Source organism: Protomyctophum parallelum (assembly GCF_964188405.1).
Source record: "Protomyctophum parallelum genome assembly, chromosome: 10".
NCBI lineage: Eukaryota > Metazoa > Chordata > Actinopteri > Myctophiformes > Myctophidae > Protomyctophum > Protomyctophum parallelum.
Genome location: NC_139704.1, coordinates 43,075,709 through 43,102,163, shown reverse-complemented (window position 1 = coordinate 43,102,163; position 26,455 = coordinate 43,075,709). Strand labels below are relative to the sequence as shown.

At 41.8% G+C, this 26,455-nt stretch overlaps 1 protein-coding gene across 4 annotated transcripts; it reads left to right on the top strand.

Moving 5' to 3' along the window:
• Positions 1-36: 36 nt before the first annotated feature.
• Positions 37-26,455, top strand: wapla (WAPL cohesin release factor a). Of its 4 annotated transcripts, none has more exons than XM_083774430.1 (20): positions 37-173; positions 1,389-1,757; positions 5,845-6,610; positions 7,063-7,373; positions 8,515-8,618; positions 9,691-9,786; positions 10,584-10,745; positions 11,438-11,574; positions 14,345-14,456; positions 15,157-15,387; positions 16,116-16,227; positions 16,736-16,833; positions 17,013-17,089; positions 17,850-18,028; positions 20,103-20,218; positions 20,321-20,548; positions 21,192-21,426; positions 21,628-21,716; positions 22,662-22,757; positions 23,585-26,455. In XM_083774430.1, the coding sequence occupies exons 2-20, from the start codon at positions 1,415-1,417 to the stop codon at positions 23,648-23,650; spliced, it is 3,558 nt and encodes a 1,185-aa protein (XP_083630556.1). In that variant the 5' UTR covers positions 37-173; positions 1,389-1,414; the 3' UTR covers positions 23,651-26,455. The 4 variants fall into 4 exon arrangements, with proteins under 4 accessions (XP_083630556.1, XP_083630553.1, XP_083630554.1 ...); XM_083774427.1 differs by having other exon boundaries at positions 8,515-8,636; XM_083774428.1 differs by lacking the exon at positions 37-173 and adding an exon at positions 726-838 and having other exon boundaries at positions 8,515-8,636.

Below are 26,455 nucleotides of genomic sequence, written 5' to 3'. Positions count from 1 at the left end.
ACGCTAAAAGGTCTTGGCAGCAAAGGAAGAGGGAGGGGAAATTTTAATGGCCGCCGGTGGCACTACAAAATACAAAAAGTACGCATTATTGGCAGAATTTAGACTACGCTGACCAGGAATGCATTTACGGCACACCGCTTCATCCACTGCCGTTCTTTGTGGACCACACTCTGGTCAGTAAAGTGTTTGTAGTGGCGTTTTTCCACGTTACTGAACGGACTTTATCAGCTTGATTCGTATCGCGAGCAGGACTGAAGCGCACAGGCCTAGCCGGTAGTTACAGGCTCGAGTAAAGGCAGTAAGGCACCAGGGTCACGACAGCAGCGTCACAAACAATCGGAAGGTTTTAAGCCTGTCGTTTTTTTGTACTTCTGTACAAAATTCAGACATAATTTCAACTCTGTTATTACAGAAAGAACATTACCAATACGCACATATAAATATATATATTATTTAGAAAGCACAATGCCTCATGACTAAACCACATCACAATTGACAACCATAAATTGTTTGTTTTGTACTTTTTTGTTTTTATTTGGCCGCCTATATTATTTCAGACTGAAATTTCAGAGAGTCTAAAACATTGACGGTTGGGGGGGGTGGTGGTGGATATAATCATAGATGTATGTCTATGGATATAATGGAATCAATCAAAAATAGTAAAGTTTCGTTATTTTGAATCACTTCCGCGTGACATCACTTATGCGTCCTTGGTATAGGTTGAATGATTCTAGCTAGTAACGTTAGAGAAACAGGCGGTTGTTCATCCGAGTTGAGGTGTGTTGTTGTTGCTGCTCATAGCCTTTTTGTTTTAGATTTCAGTCTTCATGCACCACCGGTTAGTACATATATTAACTCGCTGAATTGTGGTTTGCACACTGAAGTGTTTCTACTGGTTGGTGTTGTAGTTGCTGTGAAATGTGATCCAGCGTTAGCTGTAGCCTAGCCGTGTCCGGGCTAACGGCTTCATGAGCGGAACTTTACAGTCAACAGACAGAAGGCCTATGCTAGAGTTGGCTAATAACCGGGTTAGTTAGCAAGTGTTGTGTAGCGTTGGCAAGCGTCAAACTTTAAGTTAAAGCTAGCTCAAGTTGGTTTACTGGGTGGTTTTTCTGCCCCGGCGGATAACGCTGTCTGATAACTAGGTCATGATTTCTGAATTGACATGCTATCAGTTTGGCAAGCGAATGTTGGCTAACAACACTCACTGAGCTAGCTAGCAGCTTGTACACACTCATCCTTTCAGCAGCGGTTGTAATCGCTTTAGTGGTCATTTTCGTTTCTAGTAGAAAGAGATCTTGGTAACATTGTGTTATGTGAATTGATGGTTGTCCTCCTTGCAAGCTAGCCTAAACTTATGCTTTACGATTCTTTCCCTCTGATCGCAGGGAATATGTAACTTAAAGCCACTACCATGACATCCAGATTCAGTAAGACGTACAGCCGCAAAGGAGGAGAGGCCAACTCTAAATTTGACGAGGTCTTCTCCAACAAAAAGCCCACCCTGAGCACCAAATGGGGGGAGACCACCTACAAGGCTCAGCTGGGAGCAAAGAGGCCCCAGCTGAAACCTGACGTTCCCGAGCTTCCCAAGAGGCCCAGACTGGACGACAGTGATAGTGATGACCCGTTTGGGTTTGACAGTGACGAGGAGTCCAAAACGGTCACCTCTCATAGTGTGCCCCAGTCGAAGGCAGATGAGGGAAGTGCCATCAGGACTGCTTCAATCCCGGCTCCACCACAGGTCACAGCCACAAGTAAGTAGTCTAGGCAAAAACTAGCCCTCCAAGCAGAACCCAATGGTACTGAAGTTTCTGACATTTTTGACGACACAGACCATGGGGTCCTGTTGCAGCAGTATCCTGCCACCTGGTACGCGGACATAATAAAACATAAACACCGTGTTTACGGCCTGTCTGTGCTCTTTGACGACTTTTTTTTCTCGTGTGAGGGCTTCTGAATCTGTGAACTATAAGTACCTATACATGCCGCTGTGAATATCTCCTGTGGCGCGGAAGCCGTTAAGTATTTTTAATCTTTGTTTGACCGATTTGGTCGCTTTGATTCTTCTCTTCCTTCCTTGTTTATTGACACCTCATTGTACCGCCTATCTGGCTAGCTAGTGGCGCTATAGCTATGACAGAGCAGATCAGAGGCAGGGACGTAGCCGCACAAGCCAACCGCACACCGGGAGGCGGTACAATAAACGGTAAACAAACAAGAAGAAATAAAGCGACCAAATCGGTCAAACAAAGATTAAAAATACTTAACGGCTTCCGCGCCACAGGAGATATTCGCAGCGGTTTGTATAGGTACTTATAGTTCACGATTTCAGAAGCCCTCAAAGGAAAACAGGCCGTCAAACGGCACAGATACGATGTTAGTGAGCATATTTATGTCCGCGTTCCAAAATTCCCATACGAAAATATAGTTATGAACAGGGACCCTACAATAAAGCAACATCAAAATTTCAGAAAAGCTTTATGGAGGGTTCCGAGAGGGTCTAGGCAAAAACTAGCTCTGGTCCATAGCCTTCTACTGCTTCTACGATTCTGCCCTGCGCAGTAAAGGCTATGGAACTTTCCGTTTTAAATCTCAAATCGAAATCAGACCAGCCTCTCCTCTTTGGCGTAAATAAAAAGAACGTTTTAGCTACTCACCAAAACAAAGGCGGGTTGTGTCATTAGAAAGCCTACTTTCCTTAGTGGACACACTCTGAGCCCCCCACCACACGTATAAACGGTACTTTTTGGCCAGAAAGGAATTTTTTTCCACCGGAGGAAAAATATTCTCTATGAGGCAGTTCTCTGGGCAATATCAGTAGAGGGCGCAGCGGAGTAACTAATTTTTTTTTTTTTCCGGTGGAAACAAAATCCCCTTTTGGCCAAAAGGTACAGTTTATACGTGTGGTGGGGGGCTCAGAGTGCGTCCACTAAGGAAAGTAGGCTTTCTAATGACAACTCGCCTTTGTTTTGGTGAGTAGCAAAAGCGTTCTTTTTATTTACGCTAAAGAGGAGAGGCTGGTCTACATTCATGCGAGCGGTGGGAGTTGATAGTAACATAGCTCTATTGCAAAATTAGAGCTATGGATCAGAGCTAGGCAAAAACTAATCATTATGTTTACAAAGCTGTAGTAGAGGAATGCTATCTGTATTAAGGGTTTGTTGGAGCTTGATCGTCATGTCTTATTGTTATATAAGGAGGAAGAAGTTTTTCAAAAAAGTATTTTGTTAAAATGTCGTTTTTATGTGGGCACCCCCACCAGTTCATTAATTTTTCCTGGTGGATGGTGAGCCACCTGAACTTAAGCCGCACCTGCACCCACATCTGTAGTTGTATGATAAAGGGGGAGAGGGCTCATAATGTGATTACTATATTACAGTTTTTTTTTTTTTGACTGTCAAGGGTTCAGCCTCCAGGAAGAAACCCTAAATACAAAGGGAATACATCATTGCACATAAAAATGACTCCAGGGTGTCTAATGAAGTACTGTCACCTCATAGACGCATGACAAACAGGAAAAATAAAAAAATTGTGGCACTCCATCTTTAACGATGTACTGTTTTAACAATATGAGCGAGTACAGCATCACAGTGGCAGAAGTTACCTTTTTATATTATGCCATTGACCTGGCATATTTGTTAGGTGTGTTCGTGTATATTTATTTGTTTATTTAGACGAGACAATGCATATTAATGGACTTTACATAAATGCAATGTAAATACACATGATTTAGCAAAAATGCAAATTTTCATCCGCATTTCCCACATAAAACAAAACAAGAAAACGGTACCTTACCTTTTTAGGAAACGAAGCATTTAAAAACATACATACACAAGAAATTACAAAGGTGTAAAGTGCATCTATATAATTGTCTCCACCAGGCCGAAGGCATGTGGGGAGAGTATGTTTTGCACTCCGTCCGTCCGCGTGTCCGTCCGTGTGTCCGTGTGTCCGTGTGTGTGTCCGTGTGTCCGTGTGTCCGTGAACAGCTAATCTCGGCCACCGTTAACCCGGTCGATGCCATATTTTGCACACACACTCCCTGGATGCCAACGATGAACCTCTGCCCCAAACTTTCCAGAACGGCCTGTTATAGCGCCACCAGGAGGCCGCTTTGTGCAAAACAAGTTTTTGCACAGTACACCTACAGATTTTGTCCAAACATCACGCAAATTGGTACACAGTCTCTCTAGAGCCATTCAACGAAAAGGGTCTTTCAGATTTATCAGACTCCATCCTGATTGGTTAAGATTGGCTTCCAAAGTTCACAGGAGTGCTCAGTTTCAAACAAAATGCTGCAAATCATCGCGTGATTTCCGTGAAATTGTGCACCCACATTCCCACTAGGCCGAGGACGAAATGCCACATGAACAATTTCAACTCGGCCTCAAGGTGGCGCTATAACTGGCCGAAAAGTGTTTTTACCTCTAACTGCACGGATCTGTGGATAAACTGGTGGAGACCTGTGCCCGGAAGGGCACTTTTTCTAGTTTAGCAGTGTTTTTTAAGTGCGATACAGATTTGTAACTGAGTTGCAGTATTGCTTTCAAATAATACAGGATATGCTGTCAAGTGCACTAGCTAGACCATTGATTCACAACCTTTTTTATACTGAAGTACCAGTACCACCTCAGAAAATATTTGTCTCTCCATGTACCTTCATAATAACTGATGTATTCCTGTCCTTTTTGTTCCATTCCTAAGCCAATGCTCTGACAACTCTGTCTAATCACTAATCAGGGGGCGGGCCCTGATTAGCCAACTCTTGTCGTGACAAATCATGACAATAAACGCAATGTTTTGGGCCAAACAAAGAATTTAGAAAGTAGAAAAAAACGGCAGGTTACAACACTTTGTTGTTTTTCTTCTTTGTAATTATTTGTTTGGTCCAAAATATTGTTTATGATTTGTCACGACTCGAGTTGGCTTCGTACAACACTTAAAAGGTCTTTAAATAAATACGTTTTGAAATGTCTATGGGAAAAAATGCATTGAGAATTATTTCCTGAGCCTGGCGTCATCATGAAAGGGGGCGGGACTGCGACGAGTAACTTTTTTTCTTTTTAGATTGTACTAGGAAATTACGAGGTTACGAGGTAGGTCATTCCAGATTGAACAGCCCTGAACTGAAAGGATGTTATTACCAAAAGCGGTTTTCTGGTACGGCACTTCGCAGTCCCCTCTAGAGGTTGGCGGTTGCCCTAGTGCTGATCCCTCTATCAGGCTTCCATATGTATATGTGTGTTTATGTATGTCTTGGCACCTGTAGTTGCTAATCATTTTGCCAGTTTAGATTTTTTAACTGGCAAAATAGCCTTTTGGGGGAAGAGTACCGTAGCTGTTTAGTGATTACAATAAATAAGGAGGATTTGGTCTCTAAAACGAATGAAGCTTTACATAGAAATGAATAAACATAGAGAATAGAGAGAGGTAACATAGAGAAGTTAGCAATTTAAGATAATGGTTTTGAGATCACATAAGCAATTGTGGTCCCCTTGAGTGTTTACCATTGGAGGATGGCAGAAGGCAGACCCACCTGAAAAATAATTAGCTATTTTCTGTTTATTAAAGAGCTGGAGAAATGACTGAACACACGTATTTACTTTCAGCATATAGTGCTTTAAGATTTTAACAAAACCTTTTGTTTTAACCAAAAAATATCACATACTCTACCTTTTTAACAATTACAATTTTACAGCTACTACAGTTTGAAGAAGCTGGCGAAGTAGTTTGATGTGAAAGCGGTTGAATTCCTTTCCCAGTTCATAATGTTCATCTGTGTAGCATTCAGTGTACTATTTGATAACCATGTAATTATTTTCAATATCCATCCACCCACAGATAAGCAAACGTCTGTACAGAAAGTTGTAAAGGACATCCAGACATCGTACAGAAGCACACCTGACATCAACTTGAAACCGACGACAATGATCTCCTATAATTCAAAGACAACCGCCTCGGATGACTGGAACTCAGTGAGGACCCAGCGACTGTCCTCTGCTCTCAGTATGGACTCCAGTATCCTGGGTAAAGACGCTAATATGGAGCCTGGAGGTAGCAGGGACTTCCAGTCCTCCTCGTACGCCCAGGATGGACTCTACAGAGAAGATCTAAAAATCGCAGAGCAGGAGCTTCCAGCAGAATCTCCCGCTGAGCCTCCCGTGGACGCCGTCCCTGCTTCCCCCTTCACCCTCAGGACCTCCAACTGCAGGAAGTACCGGCGTCCTGGTCGGCCCAACGAAGCCGAAGACACAGCAGACAGCAACAGCCAGCCCCCCGGAGTTGTATCCGCAAAAGCCAACAGTGTCTCGGCTGCCGGTGCAAGTAATACTATTGCCAACGTCAGCAACACGGCAGCCAAGCCAGCTGCAGCAGCAAAGCCAGCTACAGCAGCAAAGCCAGCCCCAGCACCGGCTGTCAAGGGGAGGGGCAGGGTGCGGGACTACACAGTTTTGCACCCGTCCTGTCTGTCGGTATGCAATGTCACCATCCAGGACTCCATGGAGCGCACCATGGACGACCTGGCCGCCCCGGCTGCCCCCACGGACCTTGGAACGGCGGGCCAGATGAAGAAGAAGTCAGATGCTCCACTGCCCAAAACCGCGCGGTAAATGGCACATAGTCTCTCTCTTCTTTGTCATGTTGTTTTGTAGACTAATCTGCTTTAAGGCTTTTGGTCGCACGACACTCAGCCTTTCTGTAATATTGACTGGTATATGCTGTATTGATAAAGTATTTCGTACATAGTCATCTTCTTCACAAAAGTATTTTTTCTTTTTTTTATATTTCTTTCAATTACATCTAACATTTTAGAATGGAGCCCCCTTTTCTGCAGTTTATAGGGAATCATTGTTTCCCCCATCCCCAGCAAATCTGTGACTTTGAATATTATGATATATTGAGGTGTGCAGTGAAGTCCACCCACCGCCACTGGAGCCTTTTGTTTATCTGATGGTGGTTCATATGCTGTGCCTTGTGTCTCCCCTGTGTCTGTGCCTGATTGACTGGCTCATCCCTCCCTGCAGAGTCAATAAACCCACCTGTGTGTGTCTCTATCAGGTTCCGGCTCACCCAAAGCAAGACCAAGAAGGAGACCAAGCTAGATTTCTTTGGCTTCGAGGACAAGGAGGACCACGACGGTGAGGAGGGGTCGGAGGGCGGCGCACCTGGTGGTGGCAGCAGTAGCTACAAAATCAAGTACTTTGGTTTTGACGACCTGAGCGAGAGCGACAGCGACGATGAGAGCAGCCAGGCCAAGGAGAAGAAGAAGGCCAAGAAGGAGGCAGCGGCGGCGCTGGCTGCTCTGAGCAGCAGCGTGGACAGCCCCCAGACCAGCGACTCTCAGGACAGCCAGACCAGCAGCAACACAGGTGTGCAGCTTTCCCTAACCACGTAGCCACGATTCACATGACACGTCACACGAGTAAACCATACCTAGGCATTTACCATAGATTTCGGCTTTATTACAAAATTGTACCGTCACATTATGGTCTAAATCAGAAACGATATTCCACAATTATGAAAGTAAATGTTAGTCACGGCAAACAAATTGAAGCGCTGTTTCATGCTGCTGCCGGTATCAACAATTTATTTACAGTGGCAGTTACAGTAGGTTCTGGTATCAAATACTTACAAATGTCTATCTACTTCCTGTAAGTAGACAGGTTATTATTATTATTATTACTTATTTTGAAATAGGAAGTCCATTTCTGTTGAAAGTGAAACCAAGCTGTCATGATGCTGGTCGAAATAAAATGGATAAAACTTTGGCCAAAGTTCATATTAACAATATTAAAACCATGCTTCTGTGACTTAAACACTATGCACACTTTGCCACATTTCATCTGGCTTATGTTGGCTAAAGTCATGTTTGCGGTAGAGGAAAGACACCCGCGCAGAGCTGTAGCTCCAATAAAACACTCGCCCATGGTCTGTATCTTCTGTATTTTCTTTACTGTTATTTATTTTGCCTTGCACCATCGACTGGATAGCTCTTGTTTGGATACAGTAGTGTTGGTGCTCAGAACTGTAGTCCTGCAATCTCATGGATTTTCGTCAATTAAAATAAGCAGTCAGCTCAGCTGTCATATGTTCTCTCTTAATGTAACGGATTCATGGCTTTTAAATGTGCAAAAAAGGGCAGTTCTAGTTAACTATGTAATGTGCAATAAATCAGCTATTAAATGTTATCACGCGTAACACGATTTGAACTGAAAGTCAATTAAAATGTAAAATAATCGGTCACAACGCTGCGTTTTTCCAAGTAATGAGGCTATGACTGCATACAAGACTGAGACTTGGATAATACTCTGAGAGCTGTGTTGTGGTTTGCTGCTGTTGATCAAATTGTCAATCGGTCAACAGGTCAAGTATTCTCTGCTCATTTGGAATTCTTTAGTCACTGTAAAGGAATGTGTGAAAACAATTTCCATGTATTTAAGGCTAGTAAGTAATTGATGAAAAAAGTAATTTGAGGCCAATCTAATAAATGACACTGTCGTTCCTGTACAGATGGGTTTGACTTTGCTGATGACTGCAACCAGGGGCGCTCAGGGAAGCCTAATGATAAATCCAAGGACGCTGGAACCAAAAAGATCTTCAGTGGACCCAAAAAGGTCTGGGGCCTTGCCAGGGTTTGTGATTTGTCTGCCTGTCACCTGTCTTCCCCTTTATGAGGCATCAAGAATGTTTTTTTCTTTTTGTCTTGTCTTGTTTTTCCTAACAGTAATTGCTATTGTGAGTGTTTTGTAATTACACAGCCTTGTTGAACAGGCAGTCATGTCTGGTGGTTATCTCAGGGTCAGGCTGCATGACTCACCCTTGATATTAGTGTTGTTTGGTGTAATGTCATCATTTGTCCCATATCACCATCTTGTGCGATGTCCTTGAGTTGCTTGTAAACCATTCCACAATTATCCTTTATCCCTGCATTCTTTAGGTTTTTATTTATTTTGTTTTTGCATACATCTAGAAAAGTTGCGTTCATTCCCGGTGGATATGTGTTTTGTACAAGACATGTAATTTCCAAGAAATATTTTGCGTCGTCACCACAGCCCAGCACTATGGCTGTCGAGCCTGTCTCTTGATGAAGTACTAGACATGCAGTATTTATGGGTTCTCAAGCTGCGTGCGTAAGAGCACAGCACTTTGGCTTTACAGAGTATAAAGTGTGGATTGTGTTAAATTTAATGAACACTCCAGATTCTGAGATTGTTCTGTCTGTGCCACAGACAACCTCGAATGAAAAACAAAGCTGGCAGCAGCATGTGTTTCGAATGTTTATGTTCAATCTGTTCAACTAAACAGATGATTGTCATTATTAAATCCCACCCATCTCTTAAAACACTTGATAAGCTCTGTTATGTTGTAAAAAGGGTATTCCAAAGCGATCCGAAGGAATGAGCACAGCTTTTCAAAGTAATGCAAGCTGAAGTCTGGGCTTGCTTGTGGATAACTAATAAGCACCAGCTTGTGCTATTACACCAACCTTGTGTGAGACCGACGTTCTAATCGGTTATGTAGGACTCACTCAGCTTTCCCTTTGCACTAACCTATATGCGATCTAGATGTTGTTAAATGTCGCATCAGTGTGGTAATACTGTAGGTTAAGTCCTCTCTTCTAGTCTGGTTTGTCATTCCTATTTTGACTTTAGCAAACACTCATGTAAAATCTCTCATGTCTCCCAGTCTCCTGCTAAGGCTTCATACAATGCTCGCCACTGGAACCAACCTGAGCTTGAAGAGATGCCTCCGCCTGCCCTGCCTCGCACTCACACTGCTCCGGTAATTCTCATGATTCCATTTGTGTTTTTCTTCTGCCTTCATATACGGAGATTTTGCTTACGACAGGAGTTGTTATTATTTGATGACGGAGTTTTTTTTTACTGATATTTTGTCAAAAATAAACATGAAATAGGTGCATAATCTTAGCTTTTTAGATTTGATTAAAGTTTCTTTATGAGAGCATTTAACTTGTAAGCAAACAAAACCATTTAAATCAGTGGTAGAGCTATAATATTTATATAATTTCATTGATAAGATGGGCCTACAAATCTACAGCAATCACAGCTTTAATTTCTTTTTCTAATAAATATTCTTGTATATATATATGGCCAACAATGTATGCTTTTAGATATTCTTTATTTCCACTTAGAAATTGCTCTATTAATAGGGGGGGGGGGGGGGGGGTCGCCAAAAATGGTGAATGTAATGCACAATCTATGTAAAGCGCCTTGACTAAAGGCGCTATATAAATGCACCATTTACCATTTATATAGTGTAATTTATAATTAAACTTCAAATATATTAAAATAACTTAACTTTTATACAACAAACAAGCGAACATAACTTTATTTATATTTAAGTTCTACTCAAAAACAAGTGTTAAAAATCCTGACGCATTGGCTCTGGCACATTGCCGGTACCGATATATTATATAATACTATACTATAATATAATATAATAAATATATTATAGCTGATGTATCGGTGGGGCTCTAACTCTTTGGTCGTCTTGGTCTGTATACTTAGATGCAATGTTAAGCATGTTGTGCGGCTTTTGTTCCTCCCCCTCTTCCTCAGGCCAGTCTGTCGAGCAGCAGTAAGGACAGCAACTCCCACAAAGACGACGGCCTGTTCAAAGCACCCCCGCCGCCGCCCAAAGTCACCAAGTCGGAGACCCTCCCCACGCGACTCAACCAGGACATCATCACGGCACTCAAATGCAGAAAGGAGCACAAAGAGGTGAGCATGCTGTATGGCAGATGTTGTTTGTTCGAGCACGTGCTGCATCTTTTATTAAGCCATCTTTACCACAGTCGAATGACAAAGTTTTGGGACTGTCTGTGGTTTTCGGTACTTTTGTTTGCATGCTGCTACAAATGAATCCCTTCCACACCCCCTGCCTGTTCGAGCTGCTGTTACCCATTTCATATAAGGTCCAGCTCGCCAAAATTAATTTGAATCGCAGTGTGGGCTGGAGGTTGCAGTGACGAGTGTGGCGTTTCGTTTAAGCTCTCTCGCCGTGCATGGTATTGGCAGATGGGTGTGTTGGCTCCGGATCAGGCCGTTAGCCGCAGAGTCCCTGAGGCAGTAGTTCTGCATCTACGATGTTGCTGCAAATAGGGGGTTTCTAAACCTCGGGTACTCTTCTGATGTGCTGAGCGCGTACACATACAGGCTCACGCACACACACTGCTGATCAGGCCATAGCTCTCGAGGCCACCCTGATATTGATGACGGCTGTATTACCTCAGTTAGCTAATGCTGCTAATGGAACCTGATAGGGCAGAATTGCTCCGCAATCCAAGATGTTGTCTCATGCTGTGTTCATGCAGGCAGATGAGCTTGCATGCGTGCGTTGGGTCCATCTCTGGACAATGGACATTTACTATAGCTGTGCAATCAAATCTGTCAAATGCCCCTTCACTTCCCAGCTATACACAGTGGTGCAGCATGTGAAACACTTCAATGACGTGGTGGAGTTCGGTGAGAACCAGGAGTTCACAGACGACTTTGAATACCTGGAGACGGGGCTGAAGAGCACCCAACCACTCAACACAAGATGCCTTAGGTAAGAGATGCTGTTGTAGGGATACTGGTCAAATGCATTTTTGCCCATTCCTGAAATTCATCCTTAATCTTTACCCATCCTAACTGTTTAGAGCACATAGCGTTATGTGCTGCTAACACCACACAGTTTACTTTTATCAGTTTCTTTTCTACCCTTAGCTAGCCTACGACTTGACTATTAGTCCGGCAGCATGGAGTGGGAAATCTGGTATATACCGTAAATCCTCTTTTAGTAGCCCGGGCTTTCATTTGTCTCAACTGTATTTGATACCAGGCTTTTATTGGAAGGAGGCAGCCTATATTTGTACTTTTCAAACGGATCATAATGAATAAAACCACATTTATTGAAACCAAGTCCTCATGAAATATTAAACGGTGCAGTTGCAGATGCTCACTGGTCATTTTAACTTTATTTTAATAACAATATTGCCTATGGTAAATACCATAATATCAACACATCAATTTAACTTGTGCGAAAATATATATAACTTCAACTGAGAGACTACCACAGTACTGTGGTCCATCCTATTTATTGCACATTCAAATATCTGTAGGCTAGTTAGGCCTACTAATAACAGTCAATTACAATATATCCATATCATGATATTACACTGGATATTGTCTGTGATTTGGGATACTGTACTATTGTGATATGGCATAAACCTGTTCTATAAAATATATAAATATCAGGAACGGGACAAATCGGTATCGGCAGATACTCAAAATGAAATGATCGGGATCGGGAGCAAAAAACGTGATCGTGACATCCCCTAGACCATACCATTAACAACCTATATACAGAAAATATTTTATTCTGCTGTTAGTATCATGTGTCAAACTAGGGTTTTCATGATTCTGACTCCATTGCAAGCATTAGTTTAGCATGAAAGACACTCCTTGGGTTAAAAAACCCCTAGTTTGAGACGTCACATGCTACTTAAAGCATTTAGGCAAAATAATAAATATATATACAGTATATACCAAAGCCTGTTGACTGCCGGACTCTTTCTTCTTTAAATATTTATCTCTCTAACATTTTATAATTCATCTGTTGTGGGTAGATTATGAAGTTTTACTGTTAATCTTCGGATATTTCATTTATATATTATGAATATGTCTAATTTCACTAAACGGCCACAGCACGTCTACACACATTGAGTTGATGAGCAGCATACGGTATGTGCTTTCAGTCTGCTCCCATGTTGCCACCAGCAGCTTGTGGGTATTTCAGCTAGTATGGTATGGGAGTGTCTGCCTGGGGTACTTGTCTCCTTTGATAAATTGACTTAAGAAATCTTTGTAAATACTCAACTCTATGAACAAACCTGCTTAACAAGAACCAAACTGTTTTTGTAGCTAAATGATTCTGAGGGTGTTTCTGTCAGTGTTATGTCCTCTGGTATAGGAGGCAGAGACGAGAGAACAAACGATCTTGATCGATCAACGGCGTTTGTGAGCGTGTCACTGAAGGTTTTTCCTTTAAGCCCTAACCGCACCAAAGCGTCACCACGCAACTCCTTGGGTCCAGTTAACGAGTTAACGCTAAAACCGTCTTGACCCTTTGGTGTGGTTTGGGCCGTTGAATCACTAGGGCCAACGTGGGTCAATGTGCAACAAGACATATCACACCGCACAGGGACTGTCGACTCTTGACCCTTTGGTGTGATTTAGGACTTTAGTTAGAAACAAGGAGAAAGCATCAGTTGAACACACTGCTAGTACCGATGAGCAACAAGAATCATAATATGTACTTGTTTAGCCTATTGAAAATGTATTTGAAATGGACAACAATGACAACTAGTCCAGGCACTAGATTTCAGCATACTGATTCTAGGGGTGTGTAATATTGGCATATTAATGACTCTAATGAGGGCTTGATTCTGCAGGCAGTTTTTATGTTGAGAAAATTACTTGACACTTATTGAACCAAGATGATGTTTCTGAGCAATTAAATTGCACCATGGGATATTTGGATTTTTTATGTATTTGTTGACACAAGATGATTTAGTTGATAAACTGCTTGACCATAACTATATTGATCAAAGATTTGCAGAAATTAGAAAACATTAGTTTTTACACATACAGTAGCTTAGGTATTTATAAAGAAAGATTGCCATTTGCCTTTTTGCTGGCAAGGCTGTGGCTGGCTAAAGCCACTTCATTGTCATACAACTGTCGTGCACCTAAAATAGATGATCTACAAACTTGCAAAGCATCATGGGTGTGAATTAAGCATGGCAGTAGCCAGTAGGCTTGTCTCTAAATCTGTTTCTATCTGCTAACAATTTCACAAGTACAATGCTGTTTTTTTTTTCTTTACATGCATAATTGATAAACTACAATTACAAGTTGGCATTTCCTAGTTTTACACAAATGAGGCCACGCTCTTGAGACATCACTTACTGCTATTTACAATAATGTGCTGGCCTCTATGAATGATGACAATCTCATCTCAAAAAGCCTTGATTTGATTTCATTGGCTGATATCCACTTTTTGGAGACATTATCGACATATCAGCAAAATCATTCTGAATTAATAGTAATCAATAAATTATGAGAATGTTATTGGCACAGATGGGTAAAGTACCTAAACATGAGAAATTTGTGTCATTGACAATTTGCCACAGATTGAGTTAAAAGCTAAGAAAAAAGCTTTTAACAGTGCTTGTCAAGGTGGGGCATCCCTAGTTCAAATATGATTTATTTTGTCCGGTTGTCGCCTGAAAAGCTTGTGGTTTTAATCCCTTGTCACCATCATCTCCTTCCCCCAGTATAATCAGCTTGGCCACACGGTGCGCCATGCCCAGCTTCAGAATGCATCTTCGAGCCAGAGGGAAGGTGGCACAAGTTTTCAAGATGCTCAGTGACGCTCCACAGCACCCGGTCAGTAATCCTTTGAAACTGTTCGCTCTAGTAGGCCTCTGGTGCTCTCCATCACAGTGTACATTACCAAAAGGACCTGATGGAGTTTCTGAAAGAACACAGCGACAGATGGTGGAAGTGCTTGCCAGGATTCCAATGAGTTCTGTTATTTATTCATTCTTGTTCATTATATTTAGATGAAATGGGATTATTCTCCCATAATGTTGTTGAATGTGGACGACTTTTTCCACATCGCAAGTGTATATCTGTCCAATCCATTAACCCATTTTGGGTGGGAACCCCTTTTGATGTTAGCATTATGCTATGCTTTAGCTATTGAAAAATAGCAGATCTACAAGCTCATAGCGTGCCACCGAGTGGCGCGCTACAAGCTTGTAGGTCTGCTATTTTTGAAAAATCAAAGAACGACTGACATAGAAACATAGCTTTTTCAGAAAACTGTCAGGATGTAGAAGACATTTTTTTAATCTGATCTCAGCTCAAAATAGGTTAAATTAACCCATATAGACTGGGAAACTTCATACGTAACTACCTTTCAATCCGGGAACTGCTTTTGGGGTTGTTGCTGCTATGTACAGTGTATATACTAGCAATATACATTTTCTTTGTAATCTTTTAGGGAAAAAAGTTGGGTCAGGATTTAGAAGAAGGCGTCTAAATGGGTTAAAACCTTTTCACTCACGCTCACATATATCTGTAGAACCTGGCGTTGTGCACCGCTGCCCTGATGTACATCCTGAGTCGGGACCGTCTGAACATGGACCTGGACCGGGCCTGTCTGGAGCTGATGATCCACCTTCTGGAAGTGGAGCAGGACCATTCGGTGCACCAGGACCAACTCACTCCCAAGGAGGTGGGCAAGGTCAAGGAGAAGATACGGAAGCTTTGTGAGACGGTACACAACAAACACCTGGACCTTGAAAACATCACGGTGAGGAAAAACGCTGTAAAGTTACGTGATCTTGACCTTTACCGTCTACTGTTACGGTATATGCCGTTGCTGTACTTGAGGTCTTCATCGGCCCAACCCCAGCCCTAATAATTTGATCTGTGAAAGGCCAGATTAGTTCCGTCATTAAAAAAAGAAAATCAACCAAACCCTTAAAATTGTTCTTAGATCTTATTGATTCCGAGATATTATAGAACCGACCTGGTGCATGTCCGAGAGACCAGGCATACATGAATGGTTGGGTATTATCACATGTAAAAAAAAAGAAGTAATTTTGCTATTAACATGCCATATCACTAGATTATGGACTACTCATAACACTGGTTCTTCTCTTTTTTTAATTCCCAAGAAATTACCATATGGAATGCCGATGCTAAATATGACATTCAAATAATGAAATTGAAATGCATGTTTTTATTTGTCAGAAACATACCGAGCTACTGTACAATCTGGCTCAGGAAACGCATGTAGCAACTGGAGAGACCTGACCCTTCAGGTCGACTGAGAAAACGATCAAACGATTAATCAAATGGTGAATAAAGAAAAACGTTTAATTCAGATAATCGGCACCATCAATCACATTAACTGCTGATCGCTAGGCTATTGATCCTAGCTTCAAGATGCTTAAATTGCCTGTTTGAGGGCATAGGATGGTGCTGTGGATACTTCCTGCAAGTTTGGTGGTAATGTTGATGATGTTTATGTTTTAGTCGTGCCACTTGGCAATGGAGACGTTGCTCTCTCTGACCTCCAAGAGAGCAGGCGACTGGTTCAAAGAGGAACTCCGGCTACTGGGAGGCCTGGACCACATTGTAGACAAAGGTGGGTAATGGGAATGCGTGTGAGGATTACATTTTTTACTTTTATATACCAGGGGACGCTGGCTGAGCACAAGTGCTCTTTTTCATGCTTCATATTATACAAACAGATACACAATGATAGTTTTTTGTGTGAAAAGGGATAATTTCTGCTTTCGCCGATTGTCTTAAAAGAGTTCCACACAAACTGTTTTTTCTTTCCTTCCAATGTTGTCTTGCGGGTTATGGGCAGGGCCATTGTCTGGTGTGTAGTTCGGTTTACTTGCCTTGGAGTGGTTGGTTCACTGAAAAAGAACTACAAGCTAAATGCCTGCCATGTCGGGTCAACCGCGGCACTTCTTTCCTGTTGGTTGAGGCCCAGTCACTGTTTTTCTCATGTCCCGATGAGGCAAATATCTTTTTGGAATGACATTATTGAGTACTGACTACTTTCTTTTTATATATATATATTTCTCATCTGTAAGTACCTGTCGTTTTGCATTGTAATTTTCTGTCTCTTGTGTCGTAAATAGTAAAAGAGTGTGTGGAGAACATGAGCCAAGAAGATGACAAGGAGAGTCTGGTGGCCTCCTTATGGGGCGCAGAGAGGTGTCTGAGAGTGCTCGAGAGTGTAAGTAACTGCACTGTGAAGGTGGCGTTTTCACTGCCCGAAGAACAAATTAATGCAAAGTGACCATAAATAAATAAATGGCAAAGTTTAGACTCAAAGACTAGAATGCCAATGACGTACTTTTTCTTCCCATGTCTCTGTACCTAATCAATGTACACTGATGTCCTCACTGCCAACAGGTGACTGTTCAGAACCCGGAGAACCAGGGCTATCTGATCGCCTACAAAGACTCTCAACTCATTGTGTCCTCGGCCAGGTGAGAACCACTCAAGCCAGCATACATACAGAAGACGGATGGAAGTCTGAATATTGTTATTCAATATGGGTGTGCAAAATTGCCCCTGTCATCCAGTCTCCACAACAGACCCCAGCAGCCCTCATAGCATAGAGCGGACCCCTTAAGCATATCACTTTTAACGCTATTTGTTGTGGTCTAAAGTGTTTTTACATTTTATTATTATTTAAAGACAATTCATGAGTGAAATTATGTTTTGGGTGAGCGACGGTGTTTGGCACAACTGCCAATCACAGCACATGCGTGTCTTTTCAGGGACTTGGCAAAACAAATATCAGCATAACGTCTGTTTAGCAGACAATGGTGGCTCGTGTGGGCCAACCAAGGCATGGATTAAGATAGTCCATCTTATCGGCTCTGGGCATATGTGTCACGTCTGTGTCTAACAAGGCCAGATACCCTCACGTCACGTTACCTCCGGGGGGGGGGGGGTAGCGTAGCCTGATCTTGTTACTATGATAATCTAACCTCTGCTCTGTCTCCCCCAATCTCCTCCATCTCCCTTCATGCGCTTTGTCTCAATCTCCCTCCTGTCTTCGTTCTGGCCCTCCATCTCATCCCCCTCACTCATTCAATCTCCTGTATTTCTTTTCTTTCTGCTCCCTCACTCTCCATCATCCCTACCCTTGATCTCCCCACCACTGTGACTCTTTCAATTACCCTCCCTTTACCTTCTCTCACCCTCCGTCTCCGTGTTTCTGTCCGTCTTGTCTGTTTCCAGAGGCTTGCGGCACTGTGAGGACATGATCCAACGCTACAGCAGGGAGCTCAATAACAGCTCAGTGTCATTGACGACGGGCACAGCGCTGCCTCACTGCAGCCCCAGCAATGTGGGCAAGGCTGTAGAGGACTGCATGAGGGCCATCATAGGAGTCCTGCTCAACCTCACTCACGACAACGGTATGTTGTCACGAGCATTTACACTGTTCGCTAAACCTGTGCCACTGTTGACAAATGAGGTGGTTGTTTTTCTGATGTTTTTCCTGAAAAATGCACCCAGCGTGCAGGGTCCTTAACCCCTGGCCTACCGTTCGCGGAAAAAACGGATTATTGCTAAAAATACAAACCTCCCGTTCACGGAATTAACGGAATGTCAATCAATGTCAGTATGTGCGTCGCTGTAAAAAATGTGATATTTTGCGATGTTTTGGGGTTGATTTGAGGTTAATTTGACTTAGTTATGAAAAATATAGCATTAGCTTAGCATTCCGAACAGCCAAGCTAGTGACTAAGGTCAAAATACTACCGGATGTTATCGATCGTTGACCCGGAAGTGACTTAGGAAGATTCGTCTATTTTGGCCAAAATCAGCATAATGGTGCGTTCCCGCCATCTGGTGGCAATTCGAGAGAATACACTAGCTATGAAAAAAAAAAAAAAAAACAACTGTTCAAACCAACTTTCTATTAATGTTAAAATGATGAATTAAAAATATGCCAATTTGTTACCCAAACAAAAAAATTGGGATTGGTAGTCCAAGGGTTAATAGCATTTTACATTATCTGTAAAATGCTATTAACAGTGAGTAAGTCGTGCCATGGTAGGTACCGTAATTTCCGGACTATAAGCCGCGGCTTTTTACCCATGATTTGAACCCTGCGGCTTATACAACGGTGCGGCTAATCTATGGATTTTTACAGCTAACGCAGAACCATCTCAGGCTCTGAGCTAACGTAGCTGCGGCGTATAGTCCGGTGCGGCTTGTATATGGGATTTTCCCTAAATTTGGCTGGTGCGGCTTATATTCAGGTGCGGCTTATAGTCCGGAAATTACGGTACTACATGTATGTATTGTGCAATATTTAACGGCCAGCGCTAATCTGTCATACATTTCTATTAGGGCTGCAACGATTAATCGATTAATTGTGGTAATCGAATCGATTATTCAATTAGTTGTCAACTAATTTAGTAATCGATTAATCAAATCGACAACAACTAAACTAAAGAGGGGTGATCCATCTCTCTTCCCTTACAATCTGATGATACAATTTACAATTACAATTTATAATTTAGGCATTTAGCAGATGCTCTTAATCCAAAGCGATAATAGTTGCACAGTAGCGACTGCAAAGCAAAATATGACACATAACGATTATTGTATCAAGAACAAAACATATGGCTTCAATATTCATTATTATTATGACCTATTTGAGTTCAAAAGAGTACTGTGCCTTCTAGACTGACACATGTGTAGCTATTCTTTATTCAAATGTATGCAGTCAGAATAAGCCTAAAGACTTTAATACATTTAAATTTAGTTTGTCTTTTATTTGAATAGCAGCTAATCAAATGAAAATTTTAATTAATTATATTTTTTGTTAGAACATAAAGTTATAACCTAAAATATATTTTTAAGGTCATAGCTAAATAAGTGTCATAATCCGATTAATCGTTTAATCGTTTTCGGCAAATTAATCTATTATGAAAATAATAGTTAGTTGCAGCCCTCATTTCTATGAGCGCTCCTCTTCCTAGCACCGAGCATTGTGTTTCAGCACTCTGCCTCCAGTGCCTTGGGGAGAAAACGGGTTAACTTTTGGGATAGGAGTGCTGCTCATCAATGCCAATTTACTATGCAGAGGGTTGGAGACACAAGCCTCTCGCAATGCATGTGCATTGTAGCACTCTGGACATGATATTCAAAGTGCTTTGTCCCTAAATAAAAACTGGATACAACCCCTTGGGTTGCATTTCATGCCTTTTTTAGTTTAGTAGTTTTGCTTTGCCTCTAGCCTATGGTATTCTCTAGTGTAAGTGAACATTTATTTTTAATAACCTTATGACATTTAGGGGGTGAAAACATTTGCTTAGTATCTTTTTGAAAACCTTTACAATACTTGTATTGGGTATACAAAAAGTGAATGCTTCAATTTGAGTAATAATTAAGCAATTTTCAGTTGGTCTCTTTCAGGTCATTTGTAATTTAACTTATTATGATGTAAAACTAATGCTCAAGGTTTGTTTCTGTCTGCAGAATGGGGAAGCACCAAGACGGGTGAACAGGACCTGCTGATTGTAACGGCTCTCAACTGTGTCCTGCTGGTACCACGCTACATTCCCCCGGAGCAGCGCTTCGACGTGCGAGTTCTGGTAAGAAGCTCACGGCAACAAAGACAGCTGAAAGGTTATCCTATTTGCATTTTTCCTCACTCTTTCTCCATCTCCCTCTCTGTACCCCATCCTTTGCTCCAGGGCTTGGGCCTGCTTATTAATCTGGTAGAGTACAGTGCCAGGAACCGGCACTATCTGGTGGACATGGACTACATCACCACAGACAGCTGTCTAGAAGACAGTCTAGTGCTGCCCTCTGAACCCACAACGCCAGGGGCAGGAGAGTCGGCACCACTGTGCGCAGCTGAACCCCAAGGAGACATGACTGACAAGCCCAGGTCCTCCGGAGCTCTGGCTGCCTTGGTAAAGGTAGGTAGCTGTGCCTGTGCCTGTAATCATAATTATCTTCAACAGCTGTAGGCAAATCCTTTTTTGTTTCAGGTTTTTTTCAAGATAATTTAGCTGTGAGTTAATGGAACAGTTATTTTTCGTTTTCACACTGGCATATTAAGGAATACAAAACATTGCTATAATATGCAGGTATCAAGGACGTCTCGAAAAAAGAGCTTCGTTACGCCCTCCATATTCATATGGTCAATGCCTGTGTGAAAAGTGGGCGTGATTGGTGCAGGCAATGAGGAGCTACGGCAGTCACAGTGACACACAGACAGACACACACACGCAGACAGACATTGTTAGAATTATAGTATGATGATGATGATGATTAATGCTGAAAGAATCAAACTTGTCTCACTTGTCCTTGACAGTCTACTACTTTGCAATGTGTCCTTACAGACGATATGTGGTGAATGCTTTAATGTATGTTGACCGCAGTCTGTCAGGATAGTTTGAAGTTGAACGTCTTGATATGCAGCTGTGAAACTGTAAAATACTAATGTGTAGTACCCATTAGTATTACTCCCCAAGCTGGTTTTTGACCTCGCTTACAGGGACACGCATCCTATTGAATTATTAATAAAAGAGGCACCCTTTTGCCTCCGTCTCTTCCAAGCACTTACTGGAGAGGGAGCAGGCCGCCATCCTGGCCGAATCAAAAACTGACGACCTGATTTGCGAGGCACCCAAGCCGGCACTGGACAAGAGTGGAGAGTGGCAAGAATCAACCTCCGGGGAGATCCAATGGGTGCAGGCAGAGCCAGTAGAGACTGATCAGACTGACCAGAATGAGAAAAAAGTCGAGGAGGAGAAGAAGGAGGAGGAGGATGAGGAGTTGGACCTGAACAAAGGTAGGAGGATGATAACTCTCATTGATTTATTTTATTTCCCTTCTTTCTGTTGTGAGATGCATAATGAGAATGATAAACTTGACATTTAATAACTTTTAACCATCCCTCTCCCCTGAGAATAAAATAAAAACTAAAAACATAATTAAAAACAAAATATTACTCAATAAAACCCTGAAAGTAACTTTAAATATCTTTCTGTAGCTCTACAGCACGCTGGCAAGCACATGGAAGACAGCATCGTAGCCTCCTACACTGCTCTGCTGTTGGGCTGCCTCTGTCAGGGTAGCCAGGTAAGGTCACACACAGCCACATACACCCATAGTAAATAAATCTCAGATTTTCCTCCGTAATGTTTGTGTTGGGACAAAATAGCCGCTTTGCTTGTATGATGTAAATTCTGCATTCATTGTCAATGGGAATTTAAGGATGGGTTTGCTATCTGATACTACCTGTACATGAGCGACAACATTGCACCTCGTTTGTAGTCTGAGAAAGACTGTAAAGTTATACCTTGTTTTAAGGTGACTAATTAACAATATAAAATAAAATACCATTTGGTATTGGTGAAGGGGAGAAATAATGACGGTTTCTTAACTTTTTTGAGTTTATGACTAAATGTAATTATTAAATGCAGGAAGCTACTGTTAACCATGATGTAACCATAATTCAAAAACATTGAATTTGTATGCTGAAATTGAGATAACAATGCCACACAGTGTGTGATGCTCCTGTTTCGCCTATCTGCACCATCAGTTTGGAAAAGAGTAGGTTATAAAGGGTAAAAAAAAGTCAGTCCACCAAGCCCTCTGAGGAAGGGCTGCGGCCCGGAACGTTAACACTTCAGTAAAATAAATATTTGGGAGCATAAAATGGTGTGCGGAGTTCTTTCTTTTCTCACCAAGCCCTCTTCCTCATGAACAATATGTGTCTTTCATCTGATAATTCAAATAAAAGTTTGCTATGCTGCGATGGTTTAGCCATTGCCAAGTTTACGTACACATGAATGAGTGGTCAGGAGAACTATTTCATTGGCAGCCCATGCCCTGCCACTGCCAGATTTGTTTCCTTTCAAGTAGTCCCAGAATACTTATCTCTACACCTCGCTGCAAAGAATCCATACTTTGTGCAATATCACTTACTGACTGAGCAGGTGCAAAAGGAATTGTGACTGTGCTAAACACAGACGATTAAATGTGTGCCTTTGTTCCGTCTCCCTAATCTCCTTTTTTCCCCAGGTAAATGTCACTACTGTGAGAGAGCACCTGCCTAAAGGAGATTTCTCCATTATGACGGAAATGCTGAAAAAGTTCTTGAACTTCATGAACCTCACTGTGAGTATTATCTTCCTGTTGTCGTCACATCACTACATGCCGTCTGACAGAAGATGTGTTTCAACACTTCAATGTATTCAGCTTTATCTTATCAGTTTCAACAGGAACAATCTTTACATGTACGCCTACTATTGCCTAGATTGCAGGCAAGTAATTCAACTCGGAATCGCCGTACCTCACTGCAATCTCTATATGGGAACATCTTTACCTTTTTGTTTAAAAACACCAAGCCTTTTAAACTCTTCCTAGATCAAATGTTGCAAACCCATCTTACTTCAATTTTCAGCCCTTCACAGACATGTCTAACGTGTCTATACTATTCTACAGACGAGGAAAGCTTTTATACCCTTTTACTTACGTTAGGAAAGGTTTGAGGAAGTGTACAGTGTCAACTGGTTTAAAGAGCAATTGGGAAGTTGGCCAAAGCTTCTGAGCTCTAGCCCTTTTTAAATGTCACCATTTGCTATATGGTTGCCAAAGAAGTATATTGAGTGTGACAGAAGCGAAATAAAAAGCGCTTTAAGGGCATGCATGCACACATGCGCTGAGGTAGTGCTTATTAAGTGGAGGATTTTCTATGGAGAATCCTATATCACTCGTCAGTTCACTGCCTGCCAACCTTAACAAACATAAACGTATAACAGCAAGTCAACAACATCAGTAAAAACCTTACCCTACTTTTAATACAACACAAAATCTATTTCTAGAAGTGGGCAGCCAAAGGCGCCCCCCCCCCCCCCCCCCCCCCCCCCCCCCCCCACACACACACCATCTAAAGTTTGGGCAGCTTAACAGTTTGTCTTTTCTTCTTTGTCCTGCATGCACAGTGTTCGGTGGGCACCACAGGACAGAAGTCTATCTCTCGGGTCATCGATTACCTGGAGCACCTTTAACAGGCCGTGTGATGGTTAACTCGTGCTATCTCAACACCACAAGGGGTGGGGGTGGTTCGGCAAAACGTGTCCACTTGACCACATAAGCGGTCATGAGTCTCCACTGTGTCTTTGACCTCCTCCCCCTCTGATCATCACTCAAACCGGTGTTCACTGCTGTGTGTGTGTGTGTGTGTGTGTGTATATGCACATATACTCGCACACACTCGTTACTACAAATGTCCTATCAGCACCCAGAGCACAGCCTGAACCAAAGTTATAATAGCCAACATGGAGACACAGAGTCTGCTCCATTAAAAATAAAAAACGACCCCTCCCCAATTAGAGTCGTCCTCAGGTTACCAGGAATCAGGCAGAGGATGAGGGGGGGAGGGGGGATTGGACCAGAGACAGAATCTGGGGAGTCCCTAGCCACCTTGACTTCAACACGGTGATTGGCCTCATTCTTTGAGGTAAAGCCTGGTCTCTACAAACATTTGGAATGCCAGATACCTGTGTGCAGCAACAACAACCCCCAGTCGGAGTGTGATTCCTGAAATTGGAATTCATTGCAATGGATCATTGCATTTTTAATCTCTCCGTGTCCACATTTGAAGCCAAGGGTGAAATCATTGATTAACATGAAATGACAACGCAAATCATTTTCATAGAAGTAAGAATGATGTCTCTATGTTAACATGCGTGAGGAACAATTTGAATGCATAAATCTATTTACCTACACATTTGCTATTGGCTCGAGATGGTTGCAGATAAGGGAAAGAACTTAAGCTTTGATTTTACTATGCTCTGATGATTGTGCCCATTGTCTTGCTAAGCTGTGTGAGGTAGTGAGTCAAAAGACAGGTATTCTCTGATCATTAGATATTTTATTTTCCTAAGAGGCATGTTATTTTCCCTTTTCCTAATGCAATGGTTTTAAAGGAATCAGCAGGTCTGTGTGATATCAAGTCTATATTTTATTGACTGATAATGGCACTTGAAAATGCTGTTATGATTTTATGAATGTTTGACTCTTTGCCCATTATTAATTTTAAATGGCTTTCTGAATAAATTCCCATAAATTTGACACAATGTAATTATACTTTTTAAGCTTTTCCTTTTGTACAAAGGATGTAATAGATTACTCAAGTGATTGAGGTTTGTGTTTCCCTTTGAATTATAGCAATGAAGTTTTTATTTTATTTTTTTCCTCCTTTGTGGGTTTTAGCTATTTAATTTTAATGTTTTCGCTTCCTTTGTAAATGCAACGTCTTTAACTGATGTAACATGCCACTCCTCCCTGAAGATTTCACATTCACCTTTTAATAATGCGTACATACAATTCCGTGTGAGAACGTGGCTGGACAAGAGCTGTGTAATTGCTGTGGACTGTAATCCGCACAGCACAGCATAACTCGCTGCATTGGAATGTCTCCAATCTATCGCTCCGTGACTGAAGCCTCGTCATGACCATGTATGTTTAGGGCTATCTATCGCTCTGTGACACGCCTCGTCATGACCATGTATGTTTAGGGCTATCTATCGCTCCGTGACTGACGCCTCGTCATGACCATGTATGTTTAGGGCTATCTATCGCTCTGTGACTGACGCCTCGTCATGACCATGTATGTTTAGGGCTATCTATCGCTCCGTGACTGACGCCTCGTCATGACCATGTATGTTTAGGGCTATCTATCGCTCTGTGACTGACGCCTCGTCATGACCATGTATGTTTAGGGCTATCTATCGCTCTGTGACTGACGCCTCGTCATGACCATGTATGTTTAGGGCTATCTATCGCTCTGTGACTGACGCCTCGTCATGACCATGTATGTTTAGGGCTGTCTATCGCTCTGTGACTGACGCCTCGTCATGACCATGTATGTTTAGGGCTATCTATCGCTCTGTGACACGCCTCGTCATGACCATGTATGTTTAGGGCTGTCACCATTACAAATTTAAGTTGACGAGTAATTGTCACAAATAATTGCAGTTAACGATTTAATTGTGTTTTTGGCATTGAACATTAATTTGGAACATTAATAAAGAATACATTTGTTTGCCTGGTAATCAAAAAATGCACAGTGCAGATATAACTGAAATATACTAAGAAGACATTTTTATACTTAAAATAGCAGAAATAGCTGATCTACAAGCTTGCGTGCTGTAAGCTTGTAGATCTGCTATTCTGTATGAAAATATTTCAACATGGATGACAAATTATGACAAATAATTGCGATTAGTTCAAATACTTGCGATTTGACAATTATGTAATAATTGTGACAGGCCTATAGCCTATGTTCAGCCACTCCCAACCTTGACCTTTTACCTTCTCCCCTGTCAGACACACACTTAAAGCTCCCATTCAATTAAGCTGTACCCTTTTCAAACTTGTCTGTCCTCTGAGTCCTGTTCTGTGTCCCCTGTACGATCACTGATTGAATGACAGCCATACCTGATTAATATAAGCATTGTTTGTTTTTTTGTTTGTTTTTGGGTAGTGCTGCAGTAAACATACAGCTGTATGTGTTAACTGTAAATGAATTTACCGTTGCAAAATCTGGTCTCGGATGGAAATTTTAGAATGTATATACTCCTGTACATATTACGGACATTTAAAAATGCTTAGACTACTTTTTTCCCGAAGCTGATATTTTTTTATTTTTTATTTTTCTGAGTTGTCATTGGAAAAAGAGAAAAACAAACCTGCAGGGAGAGGAAAAAAAAGTTTGTACCAGTTTCAAGGACTTTGTCTTTGGTTGTGTAAATAGCTATCTCAGAAAAAAAAAAAAAAAAAAAAAAAAAGTTGCTACTTTGAGTACACTC